At 41.1% G+C, this 20,278-nt stretch overlaps 1 protein-coding gene across 1 annotated transcript in view; it reads left to right on the top strand.

The window, feature by feature from the left end:
- Positions 1 to 2,817, top strand: part of ALDH2 (aldehyde dehydrogenase 2 family member) — a 31,559-nt gene extending 28,742 nt beyond the window's left edge. The window contains exon 13 of the mRNA XM_082668130.1: positions 534 to 2,817. Within this exon, the coding sequence (XP_082524256.1) occupies positions 534 to 566 (33 nt within the window). The 3' untranslated portion in view covers positions 567 to 2,817. The remainder of the gene's footprint in view (positions 1 to 533) is intronic.
- The last annotated feature ends 17,461 nt before the right edge of the window (positions 2,818 to 20,278 follow it).

Here is a 20,278-nt window from a genome sequence, read left to right as displayed (position 1 = left end):
GGGATTCAACCCCATATCCATCTGAATCTGGAACCTTCCCCCTAACACACTGAGACACCTGTGAGCTTGAGCACATTATCTTTTCCTGGCTCTGATTCTTGTGGAGGAACATACGGATCTCGGTCAGGGTCTCTCAGCCTTGGAACTGTGGACACTTGGGGTTGGATAATTCTTTGTGGTGGGGCTGTCATGTGCAGCGTAGGATGTTGAGTAGCATCCCTGACTTTTGCCCATTAGATGCCTGTAGCAACCCTCCCCCCAACTGTGACAATCAAAAATGTCTCCAGACATTGCCCACTGTTCTCTGGGGGGCACAGCTGTCCCCGGTTGAGAATGACTAGGTCAAGGGGAGGCAGAGTGTGATCTCATGCAGAACACAGCCCTAGCGGTTGCTGGGATTGGCCACTGGCCATCGAGATGTTAGAAGTCAGGAAAGCCCTTCTGTTTATAGCTCAGGCAGCACCCAGCTGAGGGGGCCTGCAGACCAAAGGGAAGCATGAAGATTTAACAGCTTCTCTGCACCCCTCTTACAGGTCACAGTCAAAGTTCCTCAGAAGAACTCATAAAGAACCATGCTGGCTTTACTCATCCAGTGATGGAAAGTTCAAGGAGATAAGCAACAAAACCAAGAAAAATGACCGTTGCATGCTAAAGGTCTCAAAAGAGAAATTCTGCCAGAAAAATCTCTTGGATCAAGAAAGTTCCAGAATTTGAATCAATAAATAGGGTGGGTGTGGGACAAAGGGTATATGGAAAGCCTTTTAAACTGCAACAATACTACTAGCTTTCAGGGTGATCTTTCAAAGATAGATTCAAATATCTCATCCATTCCTTCTGTAACTTGCCTTAATGGGGGAAGAAAAAGCCATTGTTTACCACTGTTCCATCTTTGAAGTAGCAACTAGCACCTTTCTTTGTATTCTGGACTAAAACTCATTAAAAACAGTGCTGCTTTTCACTTTTTAGGTAACTCTTCCTCCATCTCAACCCAAGGAGATGCTGTCACATAGATATGTTGTCCCCTCTGTGTGTATGTCACATTGTAAACAACTGTCACCCATCCCCTACTGTGGATAAATAGCCTTTGTTTCCTGCACGTAGTTAACAGATGTTTCCGGCCTGCCCATGTGTGGTGGGCCCTGTACGACACACTGAGGACGACACCTACACAAGACTCCCGGCCCCTGCCCTCAGAGAGAGGGAGGTAAACCAGGAAACACACACTTGACACCCAAGGTTGGTTCTCAGTGTTTTAAGTTCAAAAACTTGGTCAGAACAAATGAGACAGATTCCTGCTGGACCAGTTTCATAAGAGATTAATTTGAAATCCAGATGTCAATTTACTCACTTTAAGTGAGGTCTGTATTTCCAATAGCTGGACCTTTTGAATCTTGTATCAAGAACACTGCCTTACTTTAGTCAAGGGACCTGGCAAATTAGTAATCAGTATTATTAGTAAATTAGGAATCAGAAGATTCCTTAGTGAGCAATGGAATTGGAGCAAAAAGAATTGAATCACAGTAGTAGTTTGTGAGTGATCACATTTGGGTCACAGATTCCTTTAAGAATTTGAGGCAAAGTTTGATCCTTTCCTGAGGAAAAAACACCTGTGTAATATTTGCAGACAGTGTCAGGGAGTGATGGAGCTCACTGGTTGACCCCTGGCTTTATTTCACTGAGGCTAAGCCACATCTTGATAGGCGATCCCTATTCCACTAGAGACTAATTGGACTTCTTTGAATAGCACTTCTCAATTTTTGTCATATATGCATATACCTGTACTATCATTTACTTTTTTCTTTAAATTGACTCTTATTTAGATAAAAATTTTGAAAAATACCTTACTGCAATACCTAAAAAAGAACAGCATTTAACTGCCATAAATAGAAGACATTATAAAAAAGATGAAACAATGTTACTAAATTTAAAATAATGAAATACAAGTAAAGCTAATCTTTTAGATTTTATATATGTATGTATACAAATTAATCATTCTATAGCTGAAATAAGTGTACCTCATTGAGGAGACAAGGATTTTATGACCAGTCAGCAGTAATGGGATATTCCAGTTGACGTTGCTTCAAGAAATGATACTGTATTTTAGCTTTGATGATGAGCAGCAGCAACAGTGCCATTACACGTGAACCGAGCAGCAAAGGGCAGAGCTTTGAGCTCACCCCCATTCTCCCATCTTCTCTGCAGCTTCTTAGGCTTAAGGTGGTGCGCGGTGGCACCAGGTCAACTGAAACGTCTGTCCCTGTCCTCATGGCACTTGCATCTACCTGGGGAGAGAGGCATTAAACATAGGGATATAACAGGAAGAGGGTGTTCTGAGAGTGCAAAAGGGGATGCCTGGCCTAAGCTGGGCCTGGTGGAAGAAAAGGTCACGCCCCTCACACATGCATCCATCATAAACACTTACTGGGAGGTTACTGAGTGCTAGGTACTGGCGATGCAAAGACGAATAAGACTTATAAGACACTATCTAGAAGCTCAGGATCTGGTGAGGGGAACAGACTCTCAAAAGTGATGATTATAATATAATATAGATGCCAGATATTGACAATGAGAGCGATCAGGTAATGACATCATGGAAGGATAAGAAGGGCCCCTGCTGACTGCAGGCAGGGAAGAATGCTCCCTAGACAATACTCATGTATTTTACTTGCTTTCCAGGCTTCTTGCCAGAAGTTAAATTCTTGAAGGTTTGAGCCTGGGTTATTTGCCTATAATTTATGCCCTTTATGTAAATGGGAGTACCACTATTATCTGCTAAATATTTACCCTAAGCAATAATAAATGCATGTCAAAGTCTGATTTTCAGAAGTTAAAAACATGACTCCTATGTGAATATAAGATGAACACAGGTCAAAGATTTTACTCATTAATTAATAAGACGATGAAGCGGATAAACAACAAAGTCCTACTGTATAGCACAAAGAACTATATTCAATATCTTGTAATAAACCATAATGGAAAAGAATATGAAAAAGAATATATATAACTGAATCACTTTGCTGAACACCAGAAACTAACACAACATGGTAAATCAACTATACTTCAATTAAAAAGAAAAGATGATGAATCAGGTTCAAAAATCATTGAGGAACTGGCCGTTTGTGGGCATTTTAATAAAGGTTTTTGCAGCAATGAAGACCCAACACAGGCAAAAATAAAATATATAAAAATAAATTAATTTAAAAAAAAGATTGCTAGGTTAGATACAAAACTGGTTAATGTCCTAGAAAGCAAGAAACAGTAACTAACCATGAGCATTTTGTTTTTACCAGATAGAAATCATTTGCAGCTGTACTGGACATAAATCTATATATAAATTATAAGTCACTTCACAGAGTGAGCTCTTAATTAGTTAACAGCAAATTCAAACAATGCTACGATCTCCTAGGGCAGAGTTGACAAGCTTTTTCTGTAAAAGGCCAAGGTGATAAACATGTTAGGCTTTTCAGGGTACATAACATCTCTGTCACATTTTCTTTTTTGGTTTTTAGTCCTTTAAAAATGGGGGAAAACCCAACATTCTTAGCTCGAGGGCTGTACAAAAATCGGCCACGGACTGGATTTGGTTTCCTGGCCGTAGCTTGCTGACCCTTGTCCTAGAAAATGAGAAAAAATGGGGTTAGGCATGACTTTGAAAGGGCATGCATTTACCTTCTTGGCCATATTTGTAAGTTTTGGATAATTTACAAATATGTAATCATTAAGACAAAGTTTGCCTTTGTACCACCTGAAGTCATCTCAGTAACACCACTGGTGGGCAAAACTTACTTTGGGAAACAGGATTCCTTGTACATCCCAGCGCCAAGAGTCTCCCTCTAGCAGTTCAGACTGAACAAATTCATAGCCTTCGGTTCACTGCTTCTCTGACAAGATTTGGGAACTGCCCAAGCCAACTTGGAGGAGATAAATGGGGGGACCTGAGATTACTATCCTCTTGCAGCAATGTGCTAACAAATCATTCTGGCAATTTTTTTAGATTTTTAAAATTTTACCTTTTTTCCATTCATTTATCTATTCCTTATTTCAGGAAGTCTTAAGTAGCACTTATCATAGGCTAGGTACTGTGCTAGGTAACTGCTTCCTCAGGGAGTAATGCTGGTGACATTACTGGCTCCCGATACTTAGTCTAGCTGTGGAGATAATGAAACAAGCGATTGCACTAAAGTGAAGTGTCACAATAAAATGACTAGACACTCCCAGATTGTGGGATTACAGTGTTGGGGGCTTTGTCACCCTCCATGCACTAAACACATTTTTTAATGTAATATTTATTTTGTTAATCATAATAAACACACTTTTAATGTTTTGTTTTACTGGTTACAAGGAACAGTGAATTAGGAACTATAGAGGCAAAACTAGCATTATATTACCTAGTTTGGTGTCTCTTTCACTGAGTTACAAGGTTCTGACTCTTCCACTCCTTGATTTTGTTCCCAGTCCACATTTCTCAGGCAAAAATAACAACTAAAATAAGGATAAAAGTTTATTTCTCTCTCAAGTAAAAGAAGTCCAAAGTTGGGCAGTTAAGGGCTATTAATGTGATTCCACAAAGTCTTTAAGCAACCTGGGATCCTACTATTTCAATGTTCCATTATCCCTAGAGTATGACCCTCATCCTCAAGGTTTAATATGGCTGCTAACATTCCAGCCATCACATCAACATTCCAGGGAGTAGGACGGTAAAAAGGACAAAGAAAGGTGGGACACTCTTCTCTATAAGGCAACTTCCCAGAGGTTGCCCACAAAACTTCCATTTATATGTCTTTGGACAAAATTAAGATACATGGCCACAACTAGCTGCAAAGAAGGATAAGGAATATTGTCTTTTTAGCCAGGGATCAGCGTGCCTAGCTAAAACTGAAGTTCTTAATTCTAAAGAAGAAAAGGAAAATGGATTTGGGGAGGCAAATAGCAATCCCTACCATGATGTGAAACAGTACCCTCAAAATTTTGGGTGATGCCTCTCCTATGCCTAACCTTACCACCAATTTAATCCAAATCTCATGATGTAGGGTGAGAGTACTGGGAAGATTTTCTGAACAGACAGTGTATTACTTAAGAATATTTTAGTTGCAAGTGTCAGAAAACCAAATTCAAACCAGTGTAAAAAAATGGTTCCTATATTCCAAAATCCTGACATCTCAGCTTTGGCCATGGCTTGATTCAGAAGTTCAAAAAGTTTCCATCTCTTGGCTCCACCTCTGCCAGGTGGGCTTCATTTTTAGACCATACCCATTTTGGTTCTGGTGGGTCTGGATCCTTAGAAGAGCCAACTGACCTCAACAGCTCTCATCTCACACCCAGCCAGACTCAAGTCCACTGGCTAGGAGAAAGTCCCTTTTTGCTAGCCCCAGCAAAGAGGTTCATGCTAATTGGTCCAGCTGATGTGACATCCTGCCCCTCCCTCAACCAGTCACTGTGGCCAGAGGGTTGAGATGTGATGATTCACTTAGACCTGAGTCATAATGGTCCACACTTGTGGCCAGGACTGGAGTCCCCTCTAGTCCATCTGGGCTGAAAACGAGGGAGGGATGGATCCCCCAAAGAATACTGGTGCTCTTACCTGAAGGAGAAGACATAGAGATTGGAGAGTTTCCCGAGTTACTGCCGACCTTTTAATATTTCAGTGTTGCCAAAACCCCTGTTGGGGTGAATTGGAGAAAACAGAGGAATGTAATGTTTCTTGCCCCCAGTCCCTGTGAATTAGACTCATTGTAATTGTAAGAGAATCTGTTTTTCAAACTGACAAATAACAAAGGAAATGCTAGCTATTAAGAAATGTCTATAATGTTGATTCTGACATCCTAGACACATTAATCTCCTTGTGCTTTTAGTGACAAACCAGTTAGAACACTAGCTATCTAAGCAAAAAGATCTCAGGTTATAACCTAATCTCTCTGGGTATTTGGATATGGGTCAGTCACAGGAGTATTGGGTGTAAAGCTGCTGTTTCTGCCTTTAGCCTTGCCCAGTGCCCAAGAGGAAATGGCTGAATAAGGGACACAAGGAACTACGCAGCCCCAAGAACTGAGCTGATGAGGCGTTTTCTAAGTCTAGGCGCCACCTCGTGGTCAATAAGTACAACTACAGTGTTATCCTCTCCGAGAGCTGATAGGTTAGACCTACCAGGCTGATGTCTTTCAAAGATGGTGTTACACAAATGATTTTATTTACAAAACAGAAAAAGACTCACAAACTTATGGTTACTAAAGAGTATAGTGGGGGGCGGGGAGATAAATTAGGAGTTTTGGATTAACATATACACACTACTATATATAAAATAGATAAGCAAGGACCTACTGTATAGCACAGGGAACTATATTCAAAATCTTGTAATAACCTATAATGGAAATGAATCTGAAAAAGATTATATATAATATATATATAACAATCACTTTTCTGTATACCTGGAACACAACATTGTAAATTAACTATACTTCAATTTTAAAAATGGTTAAAACAAGCAAAACAAAACAAAACATGGTGTTACATACAACAAAACTGTATATGGGCAATACCTAGCAGGCAAATGCAATGAGAGAATCAAGAGGCCAGGGTCACATACCCAGAATAACTGAAAACAGGGACTCCAACAAAAACTTGTTTACGAATGTTCACAGCAGTACTATTCATAATAGCCAAAAGGTGGAAACAACCCAAATGTCTATCAACAGATGAATGGATAAACAAAATGTGGTCCATTCACATAATGAAATATTCAACCATAAAGAAGTAATGAAGCACTGATACATGCTATAATATAGATGAACCTCAAAAACATGATGCTAAGTGAAAGAAGCTGAACATAAAAGGCCACATATTGTCTGATTCCATGTTTATGAAATGTTCAGAAAAGGTAAATCCATAGAGACAGAAAGTAGATTGGTAGTTGCCAGGGGCTGGGGAAAGGAGGAAAGGGGATGGATAATAGATATGGGTTTCCTTTGGGGATGATGAAAACGTTTTCAAACTAGATAGAGGTGATAGTTGCACAACACTGTGAATGTACTGAATGTCACTGAATTGTTTACTTTAAAATGGTCAATTTTATGTGAGTTTTACCTTAATTAAAAAAAATTAGCCGCCTTACCTCTGGGCCTCCATTTCCTCACGATCCCTACAGTAACATCCAGTTCTCACTCAGCTATTTTGTGAAGAATAAAAGGGAACTGATATTCATTTACATTGATTTTATTAACCCTTTTCTGAAAAGGAAATAAACAAACACGGTAAAAAAAATGTTCAGTGAAATATACCCCTAGCTCCCAATCTGGTGGCCCCAGGAAGAAGTATTTACTGTGTATCTACTAAGTGCCAGGTGATGCTGATGCTGCTGGTCTGGCGGCCACACTTTGCAAACCACCGCCTGAGGAAAAAATGTATCAGGTCGTTCTTTGACCCTTCCATACAGAAACCCTCATTTCCTTAATATGAGAGGGATCTGAACTTCCTTCAGAAAGACTTGTGTTAGCTCTTTTTTATTTTGAAATTATTTCAAACTTAGAGTTTTGAGAAAAGTACAATCATCTCTCATATACTCTACCCAAATTCATCCATTTTTAGCATTTTTCTCCCATTTGCTCTATCCCTTCTTACCCCCCTTCCCAACTCCCATTATATATTTTCTTTTTTTCTGGACCATCTATGAGTGAGTTGCAGGCTTCATGCCCATTTACTTCTTAATACTTTAATGTGTTTGAATTTTTATCTTGGATACTCCCTTAAGTAACCACAGTTCAGTTACCTAATACAGGGAATTTCATTTGATACACACTGACCCAATACTTGTGGGAGCTTTTGACAACACTAGGAACATCTGAGGAACAGGATTATCCTGGGGGAAGCTGGTGATATTTCCTGGTCCTACTCTGCCTCCTTAGAGACTCTTATATGCCAGCTATGATCCAGGAAGAGGGCCCTCACCCAAACCATGTTGGCACTCTGGCCTCAGACTCCTATCCTCCAGAACTGTGAGAAATATGTTCCTGTTGCTTCTAAGCCACCCAGTTTGTGGCATTTTGTTGGAGCAGCTCGAATAGACTAAGATAGCACCTGCCCTTCACTCATTTCTGACTCCTGCTGATTCCTCTCTTCAATCCCATTGCAAAGGGTAGAGATAACGATACCAGTTCAGTATATTACCTGGCAATAACAACAATAAAAACCATCATCATCATAATCATCTGAGCATTTAATGGTTTATTTTTAAAGCTATATCAAAATGTCATGTTCCTGTGTCTCGTTTCAGGTAATCTCTGTGTCTTGTTTCTCAGCTGAAAAGTGGGAATCACAGTCGTCAAATGAGATATTGTAACTCTTTGGAAATTGTGCCTTTTCAGAATCTTACTTTCCCCTTGGGGCTTCAAAAGGCTACCAAGTGAAGTGGTTGTTTAATGGGTATAGAGTTTCACTTTTGCAAGATAAAAAAGTTGTGAATATACTTAAAACTACTAATTCATACACTTAGAAATAATTAAGATGGTAAATTTGATGTTTTACGGTTTTTACCAAAATAATACTTAAAAAAAAAACAAAAACTACCAAGTGAGACATCTGAGGAGCTATCCCAGAAGAGGGATGATGTTTCTGTGGCTCCCAAAGGAGAGACCCGAGCCAGTCAGTGGACAGTGACGGAAACAAGCAGGAAATCTCTGGCAATGGGCAGGAAAAGCTGCATGTGGGAAGGTTCACGCCAGGTCAAGGGAAGTGCTCCAGCAGGGGCTGAGGAGCCGCAGAAATGCAGAGCTGCACTGTGGGCACAGGGTTGGACTTGATGATTGCTAGGGTCCCTTCCACCTCAAGAGGCTGAAGGATTTGAACTGAGTCAAGTTGAGCAAATGCTAGAACTTTCCATTCACAGACTGTCAAATTTTATTATGCTATATTTGAGGAACAGAAATTTAGGTAAAAAACCAGTGCATGCTCTCATACTATAGGAGAATATAACTTGGTATGACTTTTCTGGTGGGAATCCACTGCTAAAAATTTATCCAAGATAACAAATGGACAAGTGGACAAAATATGTTTATTTCCTAAGTGCTCTTTCCAAGCACTATTTGTGATAGCAGAAAACTTCAAACAACTTAAATGTCCATTAAGTGACCACTCGGTGACACTCAGAGGGTTGAGACGTCAATCTGAGTATCAAGCAGAAGGGAGATGTTTGGGGCAGGATGAGGGACAGCAAGTACCAAGAGAGACTGGATGCTGCTCCTCTTTGCTTCTCTCCACAGCCTTCTCCTTTCTCTGCAGGTTGGCTTTCACTGCTTTAATATTCATGCAGCAGACGATGACTGCCTCAGCCTGGACAGCACGACTCACGGTTGGCTTAATGTTCCAGTCTCAGTTCCCATGAGCTTCTGATAGGTCCAGCTTGGCCCAGAAGTCCATTCCTGAGGCAGTCAGCTGTGGCTGCAGGATGGGGCCACATGGTACTCACTAGATGTTAAGCCCATCCCCTAAGCAGGGGCTGTTGGGTGATAGGCACCCTGGAGGTGTCTACACTCACTCATCAGTGTGGTCCAGGACCAACTGGCAGCATCTATAGCACCAGGCAGCTTCTTAGCAATGCAGATTCCCAGGTTCCACCCCATACCTAATGAATCAAAATCTGCATTTTAATAAGGTCCTCAGGGGTCAGTCTGCATTAAAGTTTGGAAGACACTGATTTATCACAAGAAAGGATGGTTCCTTCCCATTTTCTTCCTTCCTTCCTTCTTCCTCCACCCCCTTTCCTCATTAAAATGCCTTTACTGAGGTATAATTCACATACCATACAATTCACCCATTTATTTAAAGAGTACAATTGAATTTTTTTAGTATGTTTACAGAATTATACATCTATCACCATAATAGATTTTACAGCATTTTGACTGCTGTAAAAAGAAGCCTGTACTCCTTGGCTGTCATCCCCTAATCCCCCCCGACTCCCCCCACCCCAGCCCCTGGCAATCACTAATCTACTTTGTCTCTAGGGATTTGCCTACTCTGGATATTTCATGTAAGTGGAGTCATACAGTATGTGACCTTTTGTGTCTGTCTTCTTTCACTTTTTTTTTTTTTGGCTGTGCCTTGCAGCTTGCAGGATCCTAGTTCCCCGACCAGGAATCAAACCCGGGCCCCCTGCAGTGGAAGCACAGAGTCCTAACCACTGGACTCCCAGGGAAGTCCTTGTTGGGAGTTTTTAAAAATTACAGATTCAATTTCATTACTGGTAATTGGTCTCTACATATTTTCCATTTCTTCCTGCCTCAGTCTTGGTAGATTGTACATTTCTAGCAATATACCCGTTTCTTCTAGGTTGTCCATTTTATTGACATATAATTGTTTGTCGTACTCTCTTATGATCCTTTGTATTTCTGTGGTGTTGGTTGTAACTTCCCTTTCATTTTTAATTATTTATTGGAGCCCTTTTTCTTTTTTTCTTGATGAGTTTGACTAAATTTTCTCTTTTCAAAGAAACACCTCTTAGTTTCATTGATCTTTTTTGTTGCCTTTTTAATCTCTATTGCACTTATTTCTGCTCTGATCTTTATGATTTCTTTCCTTCAACTAATTTTGAGTTTTGTTTGCTCTTCTTTTTCTAGTTCCTTTAGGTGTAAAGTTTGGTTGTTTGAGATTTCTTTTCTCGTTTCTGAGGTAGGCTTGTATCACTATAAACTCTCCTCTTAGAACTGCTTTTGCCGCATCCCATAGATTTTGGATCACTGTGTTTCCATTTTCTTTTGTCTCCAGGTATTTTTTTATTTCCTTTGATTTCTTTGGTGAACAATTTGTTGTTCAGTAGCATATTGTTTAGTCTCCACATGTTGGTATTTTTTGCCATTTTTTTCTTGTAGTTGACTTCTAGCTATCACTGTGGCTGGAAAAGACGCTTGATATAATTTCAGTTCTCTTAAATTTATTGAGACTCGTGATCTTTCCTGGAGAATGTTCCATGTGCCCTTGGAAAGAATTTTCAGTCTGCAGCTTTTGGATAAAAAGTTCTACTTACATCTATTAAGTCCATCTGGTCTAATGTGTCACTTAAGGCCAGTGTTTCCTTATTGATTTTCTGTCTGGATGATCTGTCCATTGATGTAAATGTGATGTTAAAGTCCCCTACAATGATATGTTACTGTCAGCTTCTCCCTTTATATTTGTTAGTATTTGCCTTATGTATTTAGATGCTCCTGTGTTGGGTACATATATAATTGTTGTATCTTCTTATTGGCTAGATCCCTTTATCATTATCTAATGTCCTTCTTTGTCTCATTATGGTCTTTGTTTTAAAGTCTGTTTTGTCTGATATAAGTATTGCTATCTCAACCTTCTTTTTATTTCCATTTGCATGGAATACCTTTTCCCATCCCCTCACTTTCAATCTGTTTGTCTTTAGATCTGAAGTGAATCTTTTGTAGGCACCATATATATGGGTCTTTTTTTTTTTTTTAACCATTCAGCCACTCTAAATCTTTTAATTGGAGCATTTAATACATTTACATTTAAAGTAATTATTGATAGATATGTATTTGTTGCCATTGTGTTAACTGTTTTCTGGTTGTTTTTGTAGTTCTCTTTTGTTCGTTTCTTCTTCTTTTGCTTTCTTCCTCTGTGATTTGATGGCTATCCTTAGTGTTGTTTGGATTCCTTTGTCTTTCTTGTGTGTGTATCTATCATAGGTTTTTGGGTTGTGGTTACTATGAGGTTTATATATAACAATCATATATACATATGTGATTATTTTAAGTTGATCTCTTAAGTTTGAACACATTCTAACCACCCTGCATGTTTACTCACCACTGCGTTTAATATTTAATGTTTTTGAAACCACATTTTATGTCTTTTTGTTTTGCGTAGCCCTTAACTACTGATTATGGATATAGATAATTTTACTACTTTTGTCTTTTAACCTTTCTACTAGCCTTATAAGTGGTTGACCTACTACCTTTACTGTATATTTGCCTTTACATTTTTCCTTTAGTAATTTTTATATTTCTAGTTGTGGTCTTTTCTTTTTTTTAAGATTTCTTTATCATTTATTTATTTATTTAATTTATTTTTGGCTGCATCGGGTCTTAGTTGCGGCATGCAGGATCTTTCATTGCAGTGCACAGGCTTCTCTCTAGTTGTGGTGTGTGGGTTTTCTCTTTTCTAGTTGTGGCACACAGGCTCCAGGGCATGTGGGCTCTGTAGTTGTGGTGCGCGGGCTTAGTTGCCCCGTGGCATATGGGATCTTAGTTCCCTGACCAGGGATTGAACCCACGTCCCCTGCATTGTAAGGTGGATTCTTTACCACTGGACCACCAGGGAAATCCTGTGGTCTTTTCCTTTTCACTCAGAGAAGTCCCTTTCACATCTCTTGTTAAGCTGGCTTATTGGTACTGAACTCTTTTAGCTTTTGCTTGTCTGTAAAACTCTTTGTCTTTCCTTCAAATCTGAATTATAACCTTGCTGGGTAGAATATTCTTGGTTGTAGGTTTTTTCATTTCATCACTTTAAATATATTGTGCCATTTCCTTCTGGCCTGCAAAGTTTCTGCTGAAAAGTCAGCTGAGAGTCTTATAGGAGTTCCCTTGTATGTAACTACTTCCTTTTCCCTTGCTGCTTTTAATGTTCTCTCTTTAATTTTTTTTCTATTTTAATTACAATGTGTCTTGGTGTGGACCTCTTTGTGATGATCTTGTTTAGGACTCTGTGCTTCCTGGTCCTGGATGTCTGCTTCCTTTCCTTGGATAGGGAAGTTTTCAGCTATTATGTATTCAAGTAAGTTCTCTGCCTCTTTCTGTCTCTCTTCTCCTTCTGGGAACCTATAATGTGAACTTCAGTATGCTTGATGTTGTCCCAGAGGTACCTTAAACTATTCTTATTTTTCAAAATTCTTTTTCCTTTTTTGTGTTGTTTGGGTGATTTCCACTACTCTGTCTTCCAGTTTGCTGATCTGTTCTTCTGTATAATCTATTCTATTGTTGATTCCTTCTTGTGTATTTTTTATTTCCACTATTGTATTCTTCGGCTGTTTGGTTCTTCTTTATATTTTGTTAAGCTTCTGTGTTCATCCATTCTTCTCCTGAGTTCATTGAACATCTTTATAATCATTACCTTGAATTCTTTAATGGTTAGATTACTTACCTCCACTTTGCTTAGTCTTTTTCTAGGGTTTTACCTTGTTCCTTTGTTTGGAACATATTCCTCTATTGCTTCATTTTGCCTAATTCTGTTTTTAGTTCTATGTATTAGGTAGATTGGATACAATTCTCAATCTTGGAGAAGTGGCCTTATGTAAGAGATGTCCTGTGGGGCTTAGCAGCACCTTCTCCTCTGGTTACCAGAGCTATACACTCTAGGGGTGCCCCCATGTGGGTTTCATGGGTCCATCTGTTGTCACAGGGCTGACTACTTTGAGCACACTGGTAGGCAGGGCTGGCCTCCAGCCCAGTTGGCTGCCAGGCCCTGCCTTGTGTGGAGGCTGCTGGCCTACTGGTGGGCGGGGCATATCCCTGCATGGCTGGCTGTTCAGCTTGGGGATCCTGGGATCCCCAACTGGCTGGTGGCGGTAAGGCCCTGGTACTAATAGGCTAGAGGACTCCAAAATGGCACTTGGCAGAACCAATGTCATGGTAGAATGAGCTCCTAAAAATGGCTGCCACCAGAGTCTGTGTCCCCATGGGGAGTCCCAGTTGACTCCTGCCTCTCCTGGAGGCCCTCCGAGATCAGCAAGTGGGTCTGACCCAGGCTCCTTTCAAATTATTGCCTCTGTACTAGGTCTCAGAGCATGTGAAATTTTGCATATGTCCTTTAAGAGCCAAGTCTGTTTCCTATAGCCCTCTGGTTCTCCCATACAGAAGCCCCTCTCATCTTCAAAGCCAGACGTTTTGGGGCTGGACTCTTCTGGATGGCCTACCCTGAAGGTGTGGGTTTTAACTATACTGTATCTCTGCCCCTCCTATCTGCCTGGTTGTGGTTCCCTTTTTTTTTTTTTTTTTTCTTTTTGGCCACACTGCACAACTTGTGGGATCTTAGTTCCCTGACCAGGGATTGAACCCAGGCCCTTGGCAGTGAAAACACAGTCTTAACTACTGGACCTCCAGGGAATTCCCTGTAGTTCCTTCTTTCCATCTTTAGTTGTGGAAAATCTGCTAGTCTTCAGGTCATTCTCATCAATAGTTGATCTGTAAATAGTTGTAATTTTGGTGTGCCGATGGGTGGAGGTGAGCTCTGGGTCTTCCCACTCCATCATCTTGGCCACACCCATAAATGTCTAATTCAAAGACACCCAGTCTACAGTATTTCCTTATAGCAGCCCAAGCTATGACAGATTTTGGTGCTGAGAAGTGGGGTGCTGCTATAACAATTACCTAAAAATGTGGAAGCAGCTTTTGAACTGGGGAAAGGGTGGAGGTTGGAAGAATTTGGAAGTACATGCTAGAAAGATAGATGTTTCTGGTGAGGGCTCAGAAAGAAAAGAGGAGAGGTGGAGAGAAAGCTTTCATTTTCTTAGCAAACACATAAATAATCATGAAAAGAGTGCTGGCAGAAATATGGATGGTAAGGTCCACTTTGTTGAGGTCTTAGAGGGAAATGAGAAACATGCTGTTGGACAATGGAGAACAGACGATCCTTGTTATAAAGTGGCAAAGAACTTGGCTGAACTGTGTCCTAGTGTTTTTGCAAGGTACAGCTGGAGAGCAATGAAAATGAATATTCAATAACTGAATTATTTTGCTGTACACTTGAAACTAACACAATATTGTAAGTCAACTATACTCCAATAAAATTTAATAAAAAAGAAAAAATCCTGCTGCAAGTAAAAGATCAAAGTTAAATATTTAAGTCATATTTGTAAAAAAAAAAGAAAATGAATATTCAGTGAAGAGATTTATAAATAAAGTGTTTGAAGAGTAGCTTGCTTCCTCCTGACTGCTTACAATAAAATGTGAAAGGAAAGAGATGACTTAAAGAAGGAATTGTTAAGCAAAGGGAACCAGAATTTAATGCTTTGGAAAATTCTCAGCCTGTCCATATCCCAAAAAATGAGCAAATGTGTTTGGAAGAGAACACTAAAGGGTGTGGATGGACTATCAAATGATAAGAGATTATTGGATTATAGGAACAGAAACACTGCCTGTTTGTGCTGAAGGGGACTGAGATGGGAAGAAATGCTTTCAGATGTTGATTCTACAGGACAGGATGATAAAGCTACTTGGCTATGAATGTGCACTATTCAAGAAAGGGGAAGAATGATCCCAAAAGCAATTCAGAAATCATCAGGGCCATCACCTTGGTTTCAACAGGACAGACAGGCTTCATCTGAAGTCATGTGGGCAGGACTCTTGCCTGGGCAGAGCTGCAAAGGCAGGACCACAACCCAGTGGATCCAGAGGGCAGAGCATCAAACCAAAGAGGATTATTCTGGAGCCTTAAGATCTAAAGGTATTTGCCTTGCTAGAATTGGACTTGGTTGGGACCCATCACTCCTTTCTTCCTTCTGATTACTCCTTTCTTTCTTCTGATCACTCCTTTTTGGAATGAGAATGTCTACCCTATGCCTATCCCACCACTGTATTTTGGAAGTAGATAACTTATCTGGTTTCACAGGTTCACAGCTAGAGAGGAATTTTGTTTCAAGATGAATCATACCTAGAGTGTCACCTATATCTGATTTAGATAGTATTTAGATACTTTATTTTTTTAAGGAAGGCTTTATTCTTTTTTTGACTGCACCACACAGTATGTGGGATCTTAGTTCCCTGACCAGGGATCGAACCCATGCCCCCTGCAATGGAAGCATGGTGTCTTAACCACTGGACCACCAGGGAAGTCCAACAGTATCTAGATACTTTAGACATTAGAGTTGATTCTGAAGAGTTAAGACTTTGGAGCTGTTGGAATGAAGTGAATATATTTTGCATGTGAGAAGACATGCATCTGCAGGGCCACATATTTTGTAATAGCAGCCTGAACTGACAAAGACAGATCATGTTTTCCTTACAGGACCCTGGGTTTGATTTTGCTTGAAAGCCATAGCTTAATTTTAGCCCTGGTTGCCATCTAGAGAGACTAAAAAATTTCAAAATCATCAAGTCCTGACTCCTTATTGTTCAATAATTTATCTCTCTTCTCCCATTTTACTACAAGAAGCAAGACGAAACCAGGCAGCACCTTCTGCTTGGTAACTGCTTTAGTTAGATCACCCAGTTCACTAGGAACATTTTCTCTTTCCATATACTTGCAGATGATGCTATTGCTAAACCATCTGCCACTTCATAACAAGGATCCTCTTTCCTTCAGTTTCCAATAACATGTTCCTTACTCCCTTTTGAGCACTCATTGGCAGCATCATCAAAGTCCAGATTCCTACTAAGTTTGTTCAAGATAATTTAGGCTGTCTCTAACACACTCCTCAAAATCTTTCCTGCTTCTGTCCACTGCCTGGTTCCAAACCACTCCCACATTTTAGGTAGTTGTTATGACAGCACCCCATTTCCAGGCACCAAAATCTGTATTAGTTATCTATGCTGCATGACAAATTGCCCCTAAATTTAGTGCTTTAAAAAGTTATTATCTCACAATTTCTGTGGGTCAGGAATTTGGACACAGCTTAGCTGGGTGCCCCTGGTACAGAAGGTTGCAGTCAAGTTGTTGGCCAAGGCTGCAATCATCTCAGGGTTCAACTAGGTGAGGATCCATTCTAAGCTCACTTATGTGACCACTGGCCAGGCCTCAGGTTCTCACTGACAGTTGGTGAGACATTAGTTCCTTGACATATGGAGCCGTCTATTGGGCAACTATAGTGGGCTGACTAGTATCCCCACCCCCATTCATGTTCACATGGAACCTCAGAATGTGGAAATAGGGTCTCTGCAGATGTAATTAGTTAGGTTAAGATGAGGTCATACTAAATTTGGGTGGGCCCTAAATCCAATGACTGCTGTCCTCATAAGAAGAGAGAACATAGAGGCACACAGAAAAGGTCATGTGGAGATGGAGGCAAAGATTAGAATAATGTACCTATAAGCCAAGGAATGCCAAGGACTGCTGGAAGACTCCACCCTTCCCTAGAGTCTTCAGAGGGAGCATGGCCCTTATGACACCTGGATTTCAGACTTTTGGCCTCCAGAACTGTAGAGAATTTCTGTTGTTTTAAGCCACCCAGTTTGTGGTGGTTTGTTATGGCAGCCCCAGGAAACTAATAAAGCAGCTCACATTTTTGACCTGGCTTTCCTCAGAGCAAATAAGCAAGAGAATAGGAGAGAAAGGGGTACCCAAGATGGAAGCCACAGACTTTTTGCAACCTAATCTCAGACATGCCATCCCATCATTAGAAGCAAGTCACTCGATCAGCCCACGAGCAGGGTGAGGGGATTAAACAAGATCATGAATACCCAGAGGTGGGCATCATTGAAGGCTATCTTAGGCTATCTACTACCTCCCCAGCAAAAAAATGGAAAAAATGGAGGAAACCTCTCCTTCCTCAGGGCTCTGCCTTCTCCATTCCTTGATTCCTTCAACAAATATTTATTAAACACCTACAGTGGGCCAGCTGTTGGGGATGTGACCAATAATACAGACAAGGTTCTTTCCCTTGAGAGTATTTAGTCTAGTGTGGGAGAGAACACTAAAGAAAAAAAGCAAGTGGATATATAAATTAAAATTGTGATAAGTACAAGGAAGTAAATTATGAGGTAACAGGAATATCTGATTTAGATTGAACCAAGGGTCAGGCCTACTCTTTCTGATAAAATAGTATTTCGAATGTGGTTGAAGACTGTGTAGAAATTGGGCTGTGTGTGTGTGCGGGGTGGGGAGAGTAAGTCTCTAGATAGAGAGATAGTATGTGCAGATAACAGCCAGTAAGTTTAACTGCCAGACTCAGAACATTTAAGGCAGGGATTTCATCTCTGCATCTCTACTATGTAGCACAGTGCCCGGCACAGAGAGGCACTTGATAAATTCTTACTGAATGAATGAATGAATCCAAGGTACCTTCTATTTCCTGTTATAGATAATGTCAATTCAAGTCATTTCGAAGTTTTCTCCCAAAGTTCACTGCTGGATCACTGTTCTTATTTGTATTAGGTAGCATAAACAAAGCTGCTATAATAAAAAGACGTAAATAGATAAAAGCTCAACACAAGAGGTTTTTTTTTTTTCTTTTTCCCTCATATAACAATGCTGAGTGGGTGTTTAGGTCAACAGGGCAGAGTTCTCCTCCACCCAGGTATCTTCCATCTTAAAGCCTTGCCTTCTCCAGAACCTGGTCATCATCTTCCAGCTGGCAGAGTAAGTAAGAGCATCTGTTGACAGATTTTCTGGGCCAGGCCTGGATATGTGCACATCCCTTCTGCTCACTTTCCATTGGGGGAGAGCATAGGCATATGGCCACTTTAAGAGGGTTGAGGAATGTACTGTAGGTGTATGGCCAACAAAGAGAACAACTAAATAAGTCAAATACTTGACTTATTCTCTGGTACATTACTCAAGAACCTCAAATTAACCAGATAAAAAAGAACTCTGGATTCCCTGCTTTCACTCTCATCTGAGTCTTTCATTCACTGAATGGCACCACCATCCATGCAAGTTGCTTAAGGCAGTCTCCTGGAAGTTATTCTTGATTTGTTTTTATTTTTTTGGCCGTGCTACGTGGGATGTGGGATCTTAGTTCTCCACCAGGGATCGAACCCATGACCCCTGCAGTGGAAGTGCAGAGTCTTAACCACTGGACCGCCAGGGAAGTCCCCTTGATTTGTTTATTTTCATCTTCCACGTGGAGTCCTTCAGGAAGCCCTTTCAACTCTACCTCCAAAACATATCATAAACCCATCTATTCTATCTTTACTGCCACTTTCTTAGTTCAAGCTTCATAATAATCTGGGTTATTCCAAAAGCATTTTAATAACTTTCCATGTCTCCACTTTCGCTTGCCAATATTTCATTCTCCATACAGCAGAGTCTTATCTTTTAAAACATAAATTTGATCATATCACTCTTTAGTTTAAAACCTTCCAGTGGCTTAGAATAAAACCCAAAGTTCTCACCATGACCCCTAAGGGTGTATATGATACAACCTCTGCCTACCTCTCCAACCTCATCCTGTATCACTCTCTGCTACTCACCCTGCTCCAGCTACAACGATCTTGCTGCTCCTTGACCACATTTACCTTACTTCCACTTTAAGACTTTTGCACTTGCTGTTCCATCTGCTCAGAAATCCCCTTGGATTTCCAATAGACAGTTCCTTCTCTTTAGAGGTCTCAGCTTCAAGGTTACGGCCTGGGAGACCTTCCCTGATCATCTACTTGGAAAAAGCCCCCACACCCAGTTATTCTCTTGCCTCAGCATCCTATTTATTTGCTTTTTAGTATCCACAAACTCTGTTTTTCCCTCTTTATTTTCTGCTTCCCTTTCTTGAAAATAAGATCCATGAGCAGGTACCGTGTCTTTTTTCTACTGTTTCCCCAGGGTCGAGTAGGCGTGGCACACAGCTGTGCTCAGTAAATAAGTGAATGAATGAAGAGGCATCAAGAGGTAATTAACCAAAAGCTCCTGCAAGGTTCTTTGACAGATTGTTGGTGTCGTGTAAGGAGCACAAACCTGGGTTCCGGTTCCGACTTGCCCACTTCTCAGCTGTGCGCTAATGATTGCCGCTCTCTGAGGGCCTCAGTTACTGCATCCGTTAACAGGAAATAAGCACATACTTACCTGAAAAGGCCAAATGCCTACTTCATAAAGGAGAAAGGAACTAAGAGAAGAAAAGAGCTTCACGTAAAATAAACGCTCCGTATATATAACTTATTATATATAATTGTTTTTACCGTAGGACCCGCCCGTGGCCTCAGTTTCCTCTTCTCTATCACTAGTTGATATCCCCGGCTCCTTCCGCAGGGTGTTTCTGGCGCCACAAATCTCGTCCGCGGCGCTAGGAGAAAAGAGAATCGCTCCCGCAGCCACTAGAGTCCGGTGGTGAGGTCCAATAGCCCCGCCCCGCGAGCCTGAACCTTTTACATCATCAACTCGGCGCCAGCGCTGCGGAGGGCCCGGGGGCCTATCCTGGGTGTGGCGCCACCTTGGGGAGGCCTTGGCGGACGCCTGCAAGTCAACTGCTTGGTTCGGGGGCGGCTCGGAAACCGCAGCTGACCGTGACGAGGGGCGCGTGGAGCCGTGGGGACACGAAGTCGGGCGGCAGGAGAGGCGGCCCGGAGCTCAGGCGGGGCACAGCGCCGGCAAGCGGGCGCCTGGCGGGGCTGCCCGGCGCGGGTGTCCCGGCGATGTGTGGCGCTGA

The sequence above is a fragment of the Grampus griseus genome (genome assembly GCF_964374135.1).
Source record: "Grampus griseus genome assembly, chromosome: 12".
In the NCBI taxonomy this organism is placed as follows: domain Eukaryota; kingdom Metazoa; phylum Chordata; class Mammalia; order Artiodactyla; family Delphinidae; genus Grampus; species Grampus griseus.
The sequence above is the reverse complement of the archived record's forward strand: the minus strand, read 5'-3'. Positions and strand labels throughout refer to the sequence as shown.